Source organism: Cinclus cinclus, chromosome 1 (genome assembly GCF_963662255.1).
Source record: "Cinclus cinclus chromosome 1, bCinCin1.1, whole genome shotgun sequence".
NCBI lineage: Eukaryota > Metazoa > Chordata > Aves > Passeriformes > Cinclidae > Cinclus > Cinclus cinclus.
This window is the reverse complement of record NC_085046.1, coordinates 51,702,788-51,719,200: the sequence shown is the minus strand read 5'-3', so window position 1 is coordinate 51,719,200 and position 16,413 is coordinate 51,702,788. Positions and strand designations below refer to the sequence as shown.

Below are 16,413 nucleotides of genomic sequence, written 5' to 3'. Positions count from 1 at the left end.
GAGAGGTCACAGCCACACTTCCACCATTTCCCAGCTCTCCTCAAAAGCCAAGGGCCTCATGTTGCACACACTGCTCTGCGGTGCAAAACCCATGTTCATGTGGAAACCTCACAGCTTCAATTATGGTCCAGCTGTGACAAATCAACTTCCAGAGTCAAGATTCTGCCAACTAACACTTCTGCTTCCAAAAAAATGGTTTGTTTTGTTCTGGTTTAATTGGTTTTTCACTTGGGGTTTTCTGTTTGTTTTTAATGGAAAAAAAAAGGCATGTACTTGGTGTTGAAATAGTCTGAAGAACAGTCTAACAAACTGAATCCTGTTCAAGAAGTGAGAATGTCAAAATTCCATTCATGAGAAATAGGTTGCAATAAAAATGGAGAAGAAAAGCCACTCCACTTCTGTAACTTAAGATTTTCACTAAAGGCCCTTGCTATTCAGCAGTTTCCAAAACATCATGCCAACCAGTCGCTCAGACTTGAGGATGCCTCCCCCACATTTTTGTGGGAGAAAATTTCCTTGTCATCATGTGCCCAGTAGATGACCTGTGAACCTTGAGATTTAACACATGAGAAACAAATTTGTCAAACATTAGTCATATCTGCTCATATCACAGCTGCCCCTTCCCAATGATTAAAGGAAATGAAGAAGGTTTTCTTTCTCTCCCAGATTCTAAAGTTTGTGTAAAATTCACCAATGCCTTCAGGTAGGAGAACTGTAGTTTCCACTCTCAGAAGAAATGGTGATCACATATGCAAAAGGGTTTTTTTATCTGGCACTGAAAATCTGTTATCTTCATTATTGTGAAAGTCTTCTTATCAAATAGGTGTCCCTTCTGTTTAATGCACCTTTCATGTTATATTAACTGAAAAAGTTGGAAAGAAACAGATTGCAAAATTTTATCCTGAATAAAGCACATGATCACTTGGCCAGTAGGCCCCAAATCTTACCTATTCTCCGTATCATATTGCCTTTGGTAGTAGGGAATATTTTCTGAAATTAGCATTGTTTTGTACATGACACAAACAGGTATGACACAAACAGGTATGTTTTTAAAAACATACATGTTTTTAAAATACTATTTTCACAACACCAAAACCACCTGGGATTTTTCAGTTTCATAATATAGCTACTTAAAATTAAAACAAATTACAAAATAACATTAGGAAGAAAAGGACACTCAGATCTTTTCTTCCTTGTCTTCTACATCAGATTGCAATGCTCTCATCCCAAGTCCAAACACAAGAGCAGTAGTTGCAGGTGACCCATGCAACGCATCCCCTTGGAAACACCAGGGACAGTGTGTAATCCACAAACACCTCTGAGAAAAGCAGTTTGCTGCACCTCTGGTTATGCACATCCATGGGAGCTGATGGCCAAGTAAGACATGAAGGAAAGTTAAGACTGCAGCAACTGTAAATATTTAGAAAGACCTGCTTGAGAATTGCCCGCTACAATTACAGAAAATGGAGATGTCCTTGGACAGGTGACTTTTTTTCCTGATACTTAACAGTTTGCAGAAAATTCACAAGAAAATATAGGTGTAGAAGACATACCACAACGTCACCTGTGCAAAACAAATGTGCATCTCATTTTAATGTGTGCTCTGGTTAAGTGGCTTGTGTTGAAATGCTACCTAGCATTCCAAGTGTAAACCAGCTTAATCATATCTATTGAAAACCACATAATAAATAACATGAAATATGCAGCATGCCATCCTAATTGCAGAGGTTGTCTCACTTACTAGAAGTCATATATTTATTCAAATGACTTGAACTACATGATTCAATCTGAATCATGGGAACTAGTTACTGATTTGTGCAAACAGCCTCTTACTTCTTTGCTAAAGGCATTGTTGAAATAACTGACCCAACTGCTAAAACAAGCTTCTTCCTTGAGCCCTGCCTCCTGATTTAGTCTTACCTCCTGAGTGAACTTGAGAAAACATCATTGTTCTACAAAAACATTGTGAACTTAATTAAAAAAAATAATTCCAATGTAATGAATTAATAATGCAATTGAAACATTGGTATTTTCAAGATCAAATAATTGCTTAGTAATAAGGAACTACACATGCAGCCATAACTTCACTTTGCAGAATTGAAGTACCTCTCAAGAAGAAACATCCACTGCCTCAGATGTGAATCAAACTCAACTTTCAGAATTGCATATATGTCTCAGATCTTAATGGGTGAGGGGGAGAGAATACATAGCCCCAGACAGAAGCTACTACAATTCTTTTTGTTTGGGGTGGTTGGTTGGTTGGTTGATTTTAAGGGTTTTTAAGTTAGGCCTTACAAATGGGAAAACTGCCATCATAACTATGGTGCAGCTACATAGGAAGCATAATTTAGGAAACAATTCGGACTTTACATATGCTTACACCCAGCCTTGATTTGCAGCTCCTGTCTCACACTGCTGTTATTTCAGTAGGTGCCAGGGTTTCCCCAGGGTGGTGGAGCAAGGGACCAGGTATGCTGAGCCCTACCTCAGGCAGGGAGTGAGCATGCCTCAGCCACCAGGAGCCAAGCCAGATGCATGCCACCACAGGTCACCTCATCCCAGGCTCCGGCCAGCCTCCAGCAAGGGACATGTCCCCAGGGAAGGGCACACAGAAGGGCCTTCAGGAAAGGCAAGGAATTACGCTGCACATGAGAGTTTTTCAAAGCTTGTGAATAAGCCCCAAGTAGGATGTTGGTTACCTTCAACTCCAGGCAGTGTTTATCACAGGCTTGGGCATGGGGTGAGAGGCCAAAACACTAGCAGGCAACTTTGTCAGTGGCTAGATGAATTGCCTCAAGCAAACATTCAAAGTCTCTGTGGCTTCGATCCCTTGAATCATGATAGGTAAAACAATACTTTCCCCTATCTAGGAAAAGTGCTGTGCGAGCTTGCAGTGCCCCACTGCCAAGACTGGCTGATTTCCGGGGTTTTCTTGGCTATCTTCATATTTACTGCAGAATCTGGTGATGGGAAGGAAGGGATTATGCCACCATGTCCTGATTACCAAACATACAAACCCTTTTCCCACAAAGTGATAATTTTCTTCTTATAAAAGCCAGAGCTAAAATGCTGCTATCCTGTCATCAAGACAGCTGGTTTATATCCTCTTGTCCTTCCTTCCACCTCTTACCCAGAAAACATCCTGTCTGGCACGGTCTCTGCCGACTCATCCAACCCCAGTGGTCTCTGCACCCAGGAAGGAGCCATCTACCCTGGCAGAGTGGTTCTGGCACAACTGCCTTTGCTGGTCCTGAATACTTACAGTTTTTCAGTTTGGAACGGAGAGGGCTGGCAAATCTCCCACCTTTCCAAGGAGCTGGAGGATATTCCCGGGGAGGCTACCCACCTTTCACAGAGCACCTTTGCAAGGTAAAGCAACCAGGGAGAGGTAACCACTAGACAGTAAGGGTTTTAACCCACACAGAAGCGTTGCTGGCTCTTGGGCCATTGCTACTGCTTGGCAGTTTCACCCTGCCTGCCCAGAACCCTGACCTGCCTGCTCCTGCACCTCCAGTAAGCAGCCTGCAAAGCCCGGGTTCCTCCTCTGGAGCTCAGCAATGTATGGGTGAAGGTGTCAAAAATGTGGAGGCCAGAGAGGTAATGAATACCAAGCTTCTTTTAATTTAAACATATTTATGTATCCCTATTCCATTATTTTTACTATTTCATTATTTCAATTTATGAAAATAGAAAAAAGTGATCACAAGCATTTTAGACTTCATTTATCTCAGCGTTCACAGAGATCAGAGAGCTATTAATGTGTATACAAATATAGTTTACCCCACTCCCAAAATCTTAATTTTTTGAGCCAAGCTCAGCAAACACGCCTTGGTCAAAAAACTAAGTGGGAGGGAGGTATAAGAAAATCAAGTGGTATTCTGGTACTTTCAACATATACCTGCAAATTTTCATTTCAGGCAACATTTCATTTTGCTTTTTACCCAACTTGAAAAGAAATCATCTCAAGTCAAATTTGATACTCCAGATTACATTGAAACAGGGCTTTTTTTCTTGGAGTTTTGTTGCTATTATTCTTTTCACTTCACTAAAACCACCCTTGACATACTTGTTTCAGTATGAGTGGAAATCAGCCTTTTTTTTTCCGAGGTCTTTATTTCCTCTTCAACCACTGAGACAAACAAAAGCCACCTGTGATTCAAAGCACTCTGTTAGTAGAACATGCATGTGAACACGTAGATGTTTACTTTCATGTAAGCAGATGCGCTGGGCAGATGAAGGAACACTGGCAGAAGGAGAATCCCTGCATCTGCCTTGCACGGATATGTCAACAGGCAAAACATACTTTGCATTGAAGCTTCCAAACAAAAACTCACACATCCTTGCAGGATGCATAAATCCAGCATGTCTCTCTCCTAACTGTGCCTTCTCTTTGTTAAAAAATAACTTTTAAAAGCACTTGCTAGCTCAATGGCCACATCTTTTCGCTCTGGACATCAGAAAGATTTCCTCTTTAAGCACACAGTCTCACAGGTAGGTTTGTCATGTTTCTTCCTTTGAGCAATTCTCAATAACATTAAGCACAGAAAGCACAATACCCACACCTACACATTCACCCTATGAGACAAATTAAAAAGTCGTGTCACAGTTACTAATAAATAACCATCTTGCTTCAGCAGAAATACACATTTATTTTGGTCCAACTTCTCTGTACAGAGGAGTACATATTTTATTTTTTTCACATTTCCTTTAAGAATTAATTCTGCACATACTAATGCCAAATGTTCTGTAACTATTTCTAAAATTAAAAAAATACGCTATTACTCAATAGTGTTAGATCAGCAGAATTCAGCCATAAAAAAGGAAGCATTACAATTCCATTTGCCATGGTTGGAAGACAAGAAGTAACATGACCAGAATGGACTGAAACACCACTAGGTCTCATACTGCACCTACTAACAGTGTTCCTGGAAGAAGGGGCACAGGAAAAGGTCAAATCCATGTGTACTTAATAGGATCAGTGTGTACTGTATTGAGCTGAACAAGGACTGTCAAAGTCCGCACAAAAAATAAAGCAGTGGATTTCCACACTGAAAAGCATAATTCACCTGAACATTTTCTACCAACACATACACAATGCTGATAATCCCATAGTGCAGGCCCTCCATGTCCTCATGCATTTCATGAGCTCTCTAAAGCAGAGAGGTATGAGCAGAAGCGGTCCTCAGGAACAGAGGAGTTCTGATGAGTCACATCCAACACAGCTCTCACAGCACCCTCATCGCCAGAGGCATGTGACATTGCAGAAGCCTTGTTTGAAGGGTGCATCCCAGTGGTGAGGGCCCCTTGTTATTATACTGTTCCCCCTGCCATAGAGCTCAGCGTCACACAGCTCCCAGGAATGGTCCCTATCTCAGGTGCTGGGTGAAGCACTGCTCAGGACCCAGAGAGGAAAGTTCTGCAATTAGAGCAAGATGTGTTGCTCAAGCTAACCTCGAGGTGAGTGTGAGACAGGCAACTATCCCAGACAGGCAACTATCTCTGTCACCACAGAAGCTGCTGCTCGAGTGTTCATCGCAGGCTACACACCTCCAACAACTGCCACAAAGCAAATGCAGGAATCAAAAAGTGAGAATGATCTTCCACTGAGATGCAAATAACAGCTCTGCTGCATTTCCTAATAACTTTCTGATAAAGCTAGTGATTTCCCAGCCAACTTGAATCTGATTCTTGTGCCAGATTCTTGTGCCTGACTGACAGAAGTCTATTTTCCACTAGTAGGTGTTCAAGGAGAGCAGTACAGCAGAATAACGGTTTGGGAAATTATAAACACAGTTAGAAGATGCCTAATGCAATTCACACAATTCCAAAATTACAATTATTCTATCTAACACGTAATATTTTTACAGATTTTGACTAGTCAAGATTTATAAAGGTTTGTCAGCCAAGTCACTCCAGGAAGGCTCCTAATATACAACAGCCAGAAGATGCTTTTGTGAGTACAGCCATTTCTAGTTCACTCAAATAGAAGTTCTACAAGTCAAATTCATGTTACAAAAACCCCTTTGCAATACAGATCCAAGCCTAACATGAGATTTAACACAAGTTCTCATACCTGTAAATGCCAGTGCTTGTAACATAACATGTTGACACCAATTTTGAGTATCAGCTCTTTTTGGGATAATCCACTCACATACACAGTATGACTGTACTGTGATGCACACATATTACTGAAACCTGGACTAGAGCAAGTTAGTAGCAACATCAACAGTTTCTATGCAAAACCATTCCATGAAGGTATTGTCATCCTCCCAAAAATGAAGTAAACCTTCCACTAGGCTTGTTTCTGAAGAGCTATTAAGCAAAGGCAGTTTGTGCTCAAGGAAGATAAGGACACTTTCTGAAGGAACTGGTTTGGCTAGTCAGGTATCTTGCTGCTAAAGTTAGCATATCCCAGTGATTTCAGTGATACATGGATGCATAAATGCAAAAGTCAACCCTGAGGACCATAATGGCATTGTATGACACTCCCCAAGAGTCTCTCTTTATAAATTAACAAATAAATTACAACGGACTACTCTGATTATAAAGTCTCCAGGGCATTGATCTTGATATTCTATTAATCTACAAATTTCTTAATACACTCTTGATATACTCTTTGATTTCTTGAAAGAAATAACATATTTGTATTTAGCAGCACTTCAGCATCTAGTTTGGTCACCATACACAAAACTTTGCTGAGAGGCCAATCTCCCTTGTAAAATTTTGCATATAGTCACTGTACTTTGTACATTGCCTGAATTAAGGTGATGACTGCTAGCATTTTACCTTCTCTTCACTGCATGAGTTTTGGTTTTTGTTCTTAAGCATTCACACACTGAGGCACTGGAGTAAAACAGCTCTACACTCAACACTATTTATTTCTATTATCTCACCAAATTGGGCCATACCAGTATCTAAGTTTCTATTTCCCTAACTGTATTTACCATCAAGACTTCACAGATTTATTTTAGTTTCCAAATCCAAAAAAGTTTGATCATTTACCAAGAAGAATAGAAAATAATAAATGGTTGCAGAGACAAAAACCCACATTAATAAATACCTACACAAACATACTAGGTCCTGTCCACATAGAAAATTCTGCTTGTGTCAGTGGTAATACAAACACAGGAATGAGAGAATAGTGTAGCAGCTCTCCCAGGACTTTAATAGGAGTATGAGACATTCATCACCTGGTAGAATATTGCTGATTCCTCAGCCGAGCTGTAGATGTGTGGCAGCCCTCTGCTCCTGGGAATCCCCCATAGCAGGCACAACTCACAGGCTTCTCCAGCCAGATCTCCAGCAGCCAGGTTACCCTGGAGTGCATCTAAAAAGGCACTTCATGCTTGCATGTAACTGGATCAAGCTCTGCACAGTCCACAAAGACTCGTCTACTTGTACACATCTATCACAAGTAAGCGTGGAATAAGACACAATGCAGAAACTACAAGACAATGTAAAGGGCAGCAATACTCAATATAAGTACACACACAGCTCACACATAAGCACTGCACGGGATATTAGACAAAGGTTTTTTCCACTTCACATGGACATGAATACTTCAATACCGTTAAAGAACTTAGTCCTTGTTATAAGACTCCACAGTCCACTCCGGCACCTCCCGAGCTGCCCCGCACGCCTGTGTGCACACTCCCAACAAGGAGCAGCACGCTCCCATCCCACAACGGCTGCACTACAGATCAAAACTAGAGATATGAAACAAATACATATAGCAACAAAAAGAAATTTGCTGAACTGTCGCTGGGCACTGGCACACAAAAAGGACGCGAGTCAAATCCATCCAGCATAAGTGGCATGCCAGCTATCAGAGGTATTTATCTCAGGTACTTCCAAGCAGTCCTCCCAGGGTACATTAGTGGAAATCCAGATTAGTTCCACTGTGCTTAATGTGGGTCAACATCAGAGCAGGTAGATAGAGGTGGGTATTGATCCCTGTGATGAGAATACTTTTGAGCAATGTTGTTTGGTTCTGGAATATATTAAATTATGCTTTTTTCCTGTGTCTTAATGACTACACTGTTATAACAAAAACAGTTTTCTCTCATCCATCTTCAAGAAAATTAATCCTACAATTTTGGGAGAAGACACAATTGTATTTAAATTACCATTTTAACATTATGCTGATTTTATAGGCTGATTCTGATGTTCTTCTAACAGCTGCCCAGGCACCCTTTCTTTTTCTGAGACATCTCCTTTTGGTAATAGAAAAATCAGGTTGATATTTTAAGAAGTGCCATTTCACATGCAGTTTGAACTTGCTGGAGTATTGCATGTATTTATGACAGCAAATTTCCTTTCAGGATTTCTCTGAATTCTTATGCTAGGTCTTATCATTTGACCAAGGAGGCAGTCCCCAACATACACAGATCCTCTGCTACCTGCTGGACCTGTTGCTTCAAGTCAATATCTCACAGATCTCAGATGCTGCTTCATTTTGTGCCTCTGAGTAATTTTCTTGCTTATCTTCAAGTATGAGGAGAAACTAATAAAGCCCAATCAATTGATTAATGCTTTCTGAAGAAATCCTTCTGCCTTCACGTCTGTCACTGAGCCTCCAGCTCTTACCAGAGGAACAGTTACTCGCTGACACAACACCCTGAGAATAATCTCATTTGGGTTTATCACATAACTGTTGATTATTTAGTAATCCTTAAAAAACTGGCAGCCTCCTGATCTTATGAGACACAGAATTAAACATTATAAACAAGGTATTTCTCCTCACTTTTTACATATTATACAGGTCATGTGCACCTGAGACTGCATCTCAAAAGACAGGCAGAGCAGGTGGGAGGCACTTTACTTCAAAGGGTGAGGAAAAATAAATACAAAGAAAACCAGGAAAGAAAAACTGCCCATGTTACATCAACAACAGGTATGAACTTGATTTCTGGAACAGGAGAATCTTTCTGCTTTTTAAAGGCCGTGCAACTAGTTCTTTTGGATGGGGTGTTCCTCACTTTCAGGGCAGCTTTACAGTCCAGAGTCACGAAAGACTCTAACTCAGTAGCTCTAAGCCATGCAATCAGCCTTTCTAGAAAGTAGTAGCTCTCTTCTCCCGCGTTTTCTTTAAAAAGAATGAAAGGAAAAAGAAGAAAAGCCAAACCACCCAAATCGGCATTTTTTCCTCTGGCTGGCAGATTTCCAAGATAAAGAGGACTGTTCTCCGGCTGGAACAGCAGCCGGGGCCTGCTCTCCAAACTCACAAAAGAGAAACACCACACACAGAGAAAAAGCGACGGGTCTGACCGGCCAGAAACGTCTTCTCACTCTCTGAGACAGCTTCTCCAAGGAAGGAAAGAAAGGCAAGAAAACCCAGGGAAGAGAAGGCAAACCCAAGCGCCCGCGGCAGCCCCATGCCCCAGCCCCGCCGTGCTGTTCCCACGCACCGCCGGGACGGGCGGGCAGCGCCGGGAGGCTCGGGATGGGACGGGATGAGACGGGACGGCGGCTCCTTCCCGTCGGGTCGGGATAAATCGCCCCTCTTTCTGATAACTGGGGAACCAGAACCCGCACGAAGTTTCCCTTCCTTACAGTCACCCCTCCCCAGGTATATACTTCTTCCGATTACTACTATGACTATTTTTGAACAAGACAAGCGGAGGTGTCCAGGTCAGAGCGACAGCGGGTTACCGGAGCGGTGCTCACGGTAACCCCGCGGCTCTTCCCCGCTGTCACGGTGCTGGGGAACCGGGAGCGGCTGTGCCGGGCTCAGCCGGGAGCGCTCTCCGGGGAGCGGCTGGGCAACGTGGGAACGGGGGGAAGAAAAAAGGAGCACTAAAGGAGAAAAGCACAACCGATGAGATATGCCAAGGCTTATTCCCTTTTATTTCCTCCACCCCCACAAAAAAAAATAAGCCAAGAATCAGGAAGTCAGGGCTGCGTGATCGCTGCTATAAGTTTGGTTTTCACACCGTTTCTCCGTTTTTGGGGTGGGGTTTTTGTTTTAGTTTGTTGTTTAGTTTTGTTTTTCTTTTTTCCTTAGGGAAATAAGTAGTTGGGACTTTCCCTCCGCCTCCCCCCACGGGAGGCCGCGGCACGCAGCCGCCCGCAGCCCCGACTCCCTGTTCCTCCGGGACGCAGCCGGCAAAGAGCGGCGGGACACCGCGCCCTGGCCCCCCGAGACCCCTACCTTTCTTGCCTTCCACGGCGAGGCATAAAGCGAGGCGCCCCAGCAGCAGCACCAGGACAGCGGCGCCGCGGGGCCCGGCGGCAGCGAGGGGGCTGCGGCCGCCCATGCTGCGGGACCGCCGCTCCCTCGGCGGAGTGGGTGGGGGTCGGACGGGACGGGCGCACGGATGACCCCGCGGAGCCGCTCCTGCTTTGCTCTTCTCCCGGGGCAGCGATCAGCTCCTCTCCGGCGCTCTGCCCTGCGCGGCTCCGAGCAGCATGCTGGAGGGCGGCCGTCGAGGTCTGTGCGCACACGTGCGTGCCCCGCTGCGGGCGGGCTGCTGCCTTCCTCCCCCTTCTCCTCCTCCTCCCACCTCTGCTCCTCCTGCTGCAGGCGGCGGCGGGTGCACAAGAGCTTGCGGAGCGGCTGGAGCCGGCTGTGGGACGGGGTGAGCCCGGCTGCACTCTCCAGTCGGTCGCGGAGCGCAGGGGCTCCCTCTGGGGACGCCAAGGAGGAGGAGGATGGGGAGGGAGCAAGGAGGAATAGGGAGGAGAAACCGGCAGTGCCTTCCCCGCCTAGGTGGAAAAGTGGGGGCCTCCCACCTGTCCCGGAATATAGGATGAGAGGGGGTGGGACCGGGGGTGAGATAGTTTAGTCATTTCTCCTTGCTTGGAAGGGTGTGTACGTGTGGATTTTCTACTTCCCAGCATTTTCTACCCGGCAGCTGCGGAAGGCATGAGCGTGAATTTGCGCCGCTGCCCGCAAAAAAGCGGCGTGGCCCGAACGCAGCTTCTGCCTTCCCGTGTGTGCCCGCCCGGGAGTGCGGGAGGGGGGCAGAGGTTTACAGCAGCGCGGGTGTCCCGGGGGGATTGCAGAGGGAGCGCTGTCCCGTCCCGTTCCTCAGGGAGAGCTGTCCCGTCGCAGCGCCAGGGAGAAGAGTGCGGGCAAGGGAGAAGTGAGGCGTTTCACGGGGGAGCAGCGAAGCCGCTCCGAAGGTTCGGTCCCCTCCTCAGGGCGGCATCATCTCCCGGGTTCCGGCCTCGTTTCTCCCCTCCCCCGAAATCACCGGAGCCCACTCGGCCTCTGCGGATTGTCGTGCTCTCGCTCTGGTCATTTTACTCCCAATACTTGCAAGGCCAAGAGTGTGCGTGGAATGAAACAGCGCGGTTTTAATGCGTATTTAGCACACGGATAACAGGGTCCATGTCTGCCCGCACTGCTTCTATTGCCCTGCCCACCAGCCCTGAGGAAGGGCTCCTTGGTCCGCGCAGCAAGTTACTTAATGGAGACAAAATAACACAAGTATTCTTGAGGCGCTCCAAGTACATCCGCAGATACTAAGCAAAAGAGTACCCGTATGGTGCTCCTTGCCCCAAGAGGAAAATCCAAACTATTCAATATTCATTAAAATATTCCTATGTTTTTTTAACAGGCCGTTTCTCTGGAAAGTGGGAGGAAGCACTGTCTTGTCACTCAGGTATGTAAATAGGACTTAGACGTGCCACTTGTCTGGGCTGGGGTTTCTCCGAGTAAATCATGATTCGACACTCAAACTTGCTGAACGCTGGTTGTAATTTCTTCATAGAGCTCTTGTGAGGGTTTAGGTTGCACAGTCAATAGGATATGAGGACTTAAAACTGCTGTGATTAAGTGGGAACTCCAAAACTAAAGTCAATAATGACATGAGGTTTGGGAAATTCCGTGCTAAATGCCTGTGTCTATCACTGGGTATTGAACAAAATAGATTGCAAAACAGCCACTGAGTGTACCTTGACTTTCCTCTGTTATGCATGTTTCTCTGAGAGATGCATCATCCTTCTCCTACAAGTCAAATTCCTCTGTAAAATCCCTTTTCTCTGACAGTTTAACTAGCTACTGTCCTAACTAGGCAAAGAAAACTTCTGTCCCATTTACACATCCTAGCACAAAGCCCAGTGCCTGACCACATACCTTTAATCATTTATTAAGATGAGTGGAATTACAAGGCAACTTTCACATGCTGTAGCTGACATTCTGGTTCGATTATATTTTGTAAATAATGTGAAAGATGTACTTTGAAGTAAACTCAGGCATTAATAACATCCAAGGAACTCTATTAATATGATTGGTTTCATGTCTGTAACTGAGGGCAGAACCTGAGCTTACAATACAGTATTAATACAAATTTGCTTCAAAGATTCTCACACAGTGCAACTTCATAAACACTATGTGTATACGGTTTATTTTCATTTATTTGACAAATAGGATGATCTTTAAAAGTGTGAGAGACCCAGGAAAAAGAGATCAGCTTCTAGGGAGGGAAGATTTGCAAAGCATCCTCAGCACACACTAATGATTGCAGCTTACATTATGATAAAGGAAATACAATTCAGACAACCAAGAAATGAACTTCAAATCAATTCTGTAGCTAAATAATAAACAAAAATGTGTCCCTACACACACACATTGAGTATCAAGCTACCACTGTAGAAGGCAATCGGGTTTTTAAAATCTAGAGGAAGAGAGGATTCAAAGTGAAAAATGAAAATCTAAACATAAGAAAAAAAGAAAACATTTTTGCATATGAATTCTGTGGAGAAACTGGTCTAAATCCCATTCTAACATGCTGAAGAACAAATACTTGTTTTGCAGAATTTTTGTGATTCTACCTGCTGTACTGAGAGGGAACATTTCGTACTTGCTTCACCTCCCCATCACGTACTGCCCTTACATAAATACACATAAATTCAAGTATTTGATCCTAATTAAACATCTCTTTCATTGCCCACGTGGTGAGCAAGAGGAAACTAGGCAAATTCCCCTTTAATTTTTTCCCACACTGCAGATATCCACTACAGGATATTCTCATCTGCTGCTGGCAGTGCAGTACTGCTGAAGGGGCTGCACAGCAAGCTACCATAAATTCTGTCCTCCCACCTTTGTGAGCACAAATGTGTTACTTTTGTGGCATTGTGCTCTGCTTGACAAGGTCACAAGACATATAAAGGAACTCTAAGACTGAAGTTTACCACAGGCAGGAATTTCAGGCCTTTTTTACACAACTGAGCAACTTCTGAAATGGTTTCCCATTTTCCCTAAACAGCTGGTTACAAACCCAGTGACTGCCTTTTTTATAACTCCTTTGAAGCAAACATAAATTTTACCAAGAGCATGCAATGTTCACGTTGCAAAATTTTATTACTGGCTGCATGTGTGCATGGAACAAAGGTCATGGAACAAAGGCCAACATTTTGATCACCAATTTTTAAATTGATAATTCACAGTGAAAATACTAAACGCAACATCTCTCTTCAGCTTTCTTTTGATTTGCTTCTTTTATAGTATTTATGCATGCATATATATACATAAATATATATATGTATGTATGTATATATTCTTCTCTGTATATTAAGCATAAACATGCTGACCTGTGAAGGTCATGTAATCTGGTAGTTCTTCCACATGAAGATACTTCTGGATTGTAGAATTTTACTGCAGTTGCTCACCACCACTTGCCTGCACCACTGAGCTGTTTACTTTGCTACATTGAGTGAAGTAACTGTAAGAGGATGAATAACTTATTTCCCTGGTAGTGAAAAAAGCAGGATTAATTCTCCTATCTCTTCCTCATTTCCTCAAAACAGAATAGAGTTTTGAAATCCTCTCAAGAGTAAGAAAAAAAATCCCTGCTACTGAATCCTTTCCTTACACACACACACAAACACACAAAACCCCAAAACAAAAAGAAGTGTTGCTTTTCATTATGCGCCAAGAGTGGGTCAGCATTTGCCCCTCAAAAAAATTTATCAGCAACCATTCCTCAGTTACAATCCTGCTCTTCTCTGCAAGTTGCGAAAGTGATTTTAAAGGGCAGGCTTTTTTACTGGAAGAGAAGAAATTAAATAAAGATGAATTAGTGGAGTTTTACAATCCGGTATGCTCAGACTTTGCATATTGTTTGAGATTATCAACGTTGTATTTTGCATTGTAGTTTGTATTCTGTGACTCCTCACTCAGGTTTTAAAGCAAGGGCTACGATAAAAATTCATGGAGCTTTATGGCACTTTGCATGCTGAAAATATTGCACACACTTTAACTAATTTATCTTTGCAAATCTCCTGTAAAGCAGGTTAGTAGCTATCATTTCCATTTTATAGATGTAAAATAATTTGCCTTGGGCAGAGCATTAGTGGCAGAGCTAGGGTTATCACTCAAGAACTCTATTTAAACCTTGGATCATGCTATTTCTAGAGAGTGTCCCTGATGAAAATGGATGCATTTTTACACAGATTATCTTTCTCTCTCTGCTTAACACTGTTTACAGAATCACAGAATATACTAAGTTAGAAGGAACTCATCAGGATCATTGAGTCTGACTCCTGACCTTGCACAGAACACCCCAAGAGTTACACTGTGTGCCTGAGAAAACTGTCCAAACACTTGCTGAATTCTGTCAGGCTATGATGGCTTCCCTGGGGAGTCTGTTCCAGTGTCCAGCCACCCTCTGGGGGAAGAACCTTTTCTCAAACCTTCCCTGACATAACTACAAGCCAGTCTCTCAGGTCTTGTCACTAGTCAAGACAGACAAGAGATCAGTCTCTGCCCCTCCCCTTCTGTTCATGAGGAAGTTTTAGCTGCAGTGAGGTCTCCTTCAGGCTGAACACACCAAGTGACCTCAACCTCTCCTCATATGACTTCCCCTCAAGGACTTTTACCATCTTTGTTGCCCTTCTTTGGACACTCTCTAATAGCTTTGTATCCTTCTTATATTGTGGCACCCCAAACTGCTCCCAGCACTCAAAGTGAGCCCTCCCCAGTGCAGTGCAGAGCAGAGCAGAGCAGGAGAATCTCCTCCCTTGCCCAGCTGGTGATGCTGTGCCTGATGAACACCAGGACATGGTTGGTCCTCCTGGCTGCAGGGGCACTGCTGACTCACATTCAACCTGCCATCAACCAGGATCCCCAGGTCCCTTTACATGGCACCACCTTCCAGCATCTTATTCATCAGCTTCTCCATACATTCCAGGCTGTTCCATCCCAGGTGCAGAATCCAGCAGTTTGTCTGTCTTTCTGTTAGCTTTTGTTTGTTTATATAACAGCACTTAAAAAGGACAACACCAACAAACACATGAGTGTTGAAATTAAACCTTAATTATAATAAATTGCACAGTCAGTATTTCAACACACTGACCAAGGTGTTATCCCAGGAGGGTTCCTACATGTTCTTTATATTTTTTTTATATCCATGTTAGATTTATCTGTCATCTCAGTCACCAGCTTCACTGTGTAATTTTTCAGCAAAATTCTCTTAAATCAGGAACAGACTTTTAAAATTATTTAAACTCTGTTAGGGATTCACAGCATTAGCTTATACGTTAATGAAAGTAGGCAACAAAAAAAAATCACCAGTGTGGCTGTAGTGGGTTTTAGCACCCAAAGATTAATTTCACCAATTGCATGGGAGAAAGTGTGGGCCACCTATTTTATGAATTATGGCTTCTCTTTGAAAAGACCCCAATTTTTGTCCAGTATAAAGCAGGGAAAAAGTTAGTTTTGTGCATTTTGATTAGCATCTGAAGTAATTACAAGAGACAAAAGAAAGGTATGGCAAATTCTTTCAGTATTGAAGACAAACACGGGAATTGATAAGATAAACTGAGCAAGATTATTGGGGTTTCATAGGAATAATTACCCTGTATTGACAGAAGGATTCAGATTTACTCATTGTATAGCTGTTCTTCCCCTCTCACAAAATCTCTGCTGAACTCCTGGGGAATATGACACCTCCATTGCCATCTAGGAGATAATTTCAAGGGGGAGAATGCACTTCCTGCTTAAAAGCATCTGTCATTTTGTTGTTTGTAACTTCACGTAGAGACTACTATGGTTTATCACAAGCTTTAACAAGTACCAAAACTAGGTATTTCTTACCTCAGTAAGTTTTACAGCCTGTGAGTACAGTCTGTAAGTACATAAGGACATAGGGATGATGGAATGAGGTATATTATATACAAAACCTTTGTTACTAAACAGTACAAGTTTCCTATACAAAAACAAGCTCCTGCTTTATGTCCTCGTTGAGGTGACTTACACCTTGATATTAATATGGTACATATATTCCTTCACTCAACCAGAAATCATACAACTCTGTATGATTGCAGCAAATACAGCTTGAGCCTGGTGTCAATTAATGACGTGTCAGTGGAAGCAGAGCTAACACAAAATCACAGAATGGGTCAGATTGGAAGGGACCACAGTGGGTCATTTGGTCCAGCCTCTCTGCTCAAACAGGGTCATCCTAGAGC

The 16,413-nt window shown here is 43.3% G+C and overlaps 1 protein-coding gene across 1 annotated transcript in view; it reads right to left on the bottom strand.

The window, feature by feature from the left end:
• Positions 1-10,256, bottom strand: part of EGFR (epidermal growth factor receptor) — a 150,276-nt gene extending 140,020 nt beyond the window's left edge. The window contains exon 1 of the mRNA XM_062497770.1: positions 10,151-10,256. Coding sequence (XP_062353754.1) covers positions 10,151-10,256 — 106 coding nt within the window. The remainder of the gene's footprint in view (positions 1-10,150) is intronic.
• Positions 10,257-16,413: the final 6,157 nt, after the last annotated feature.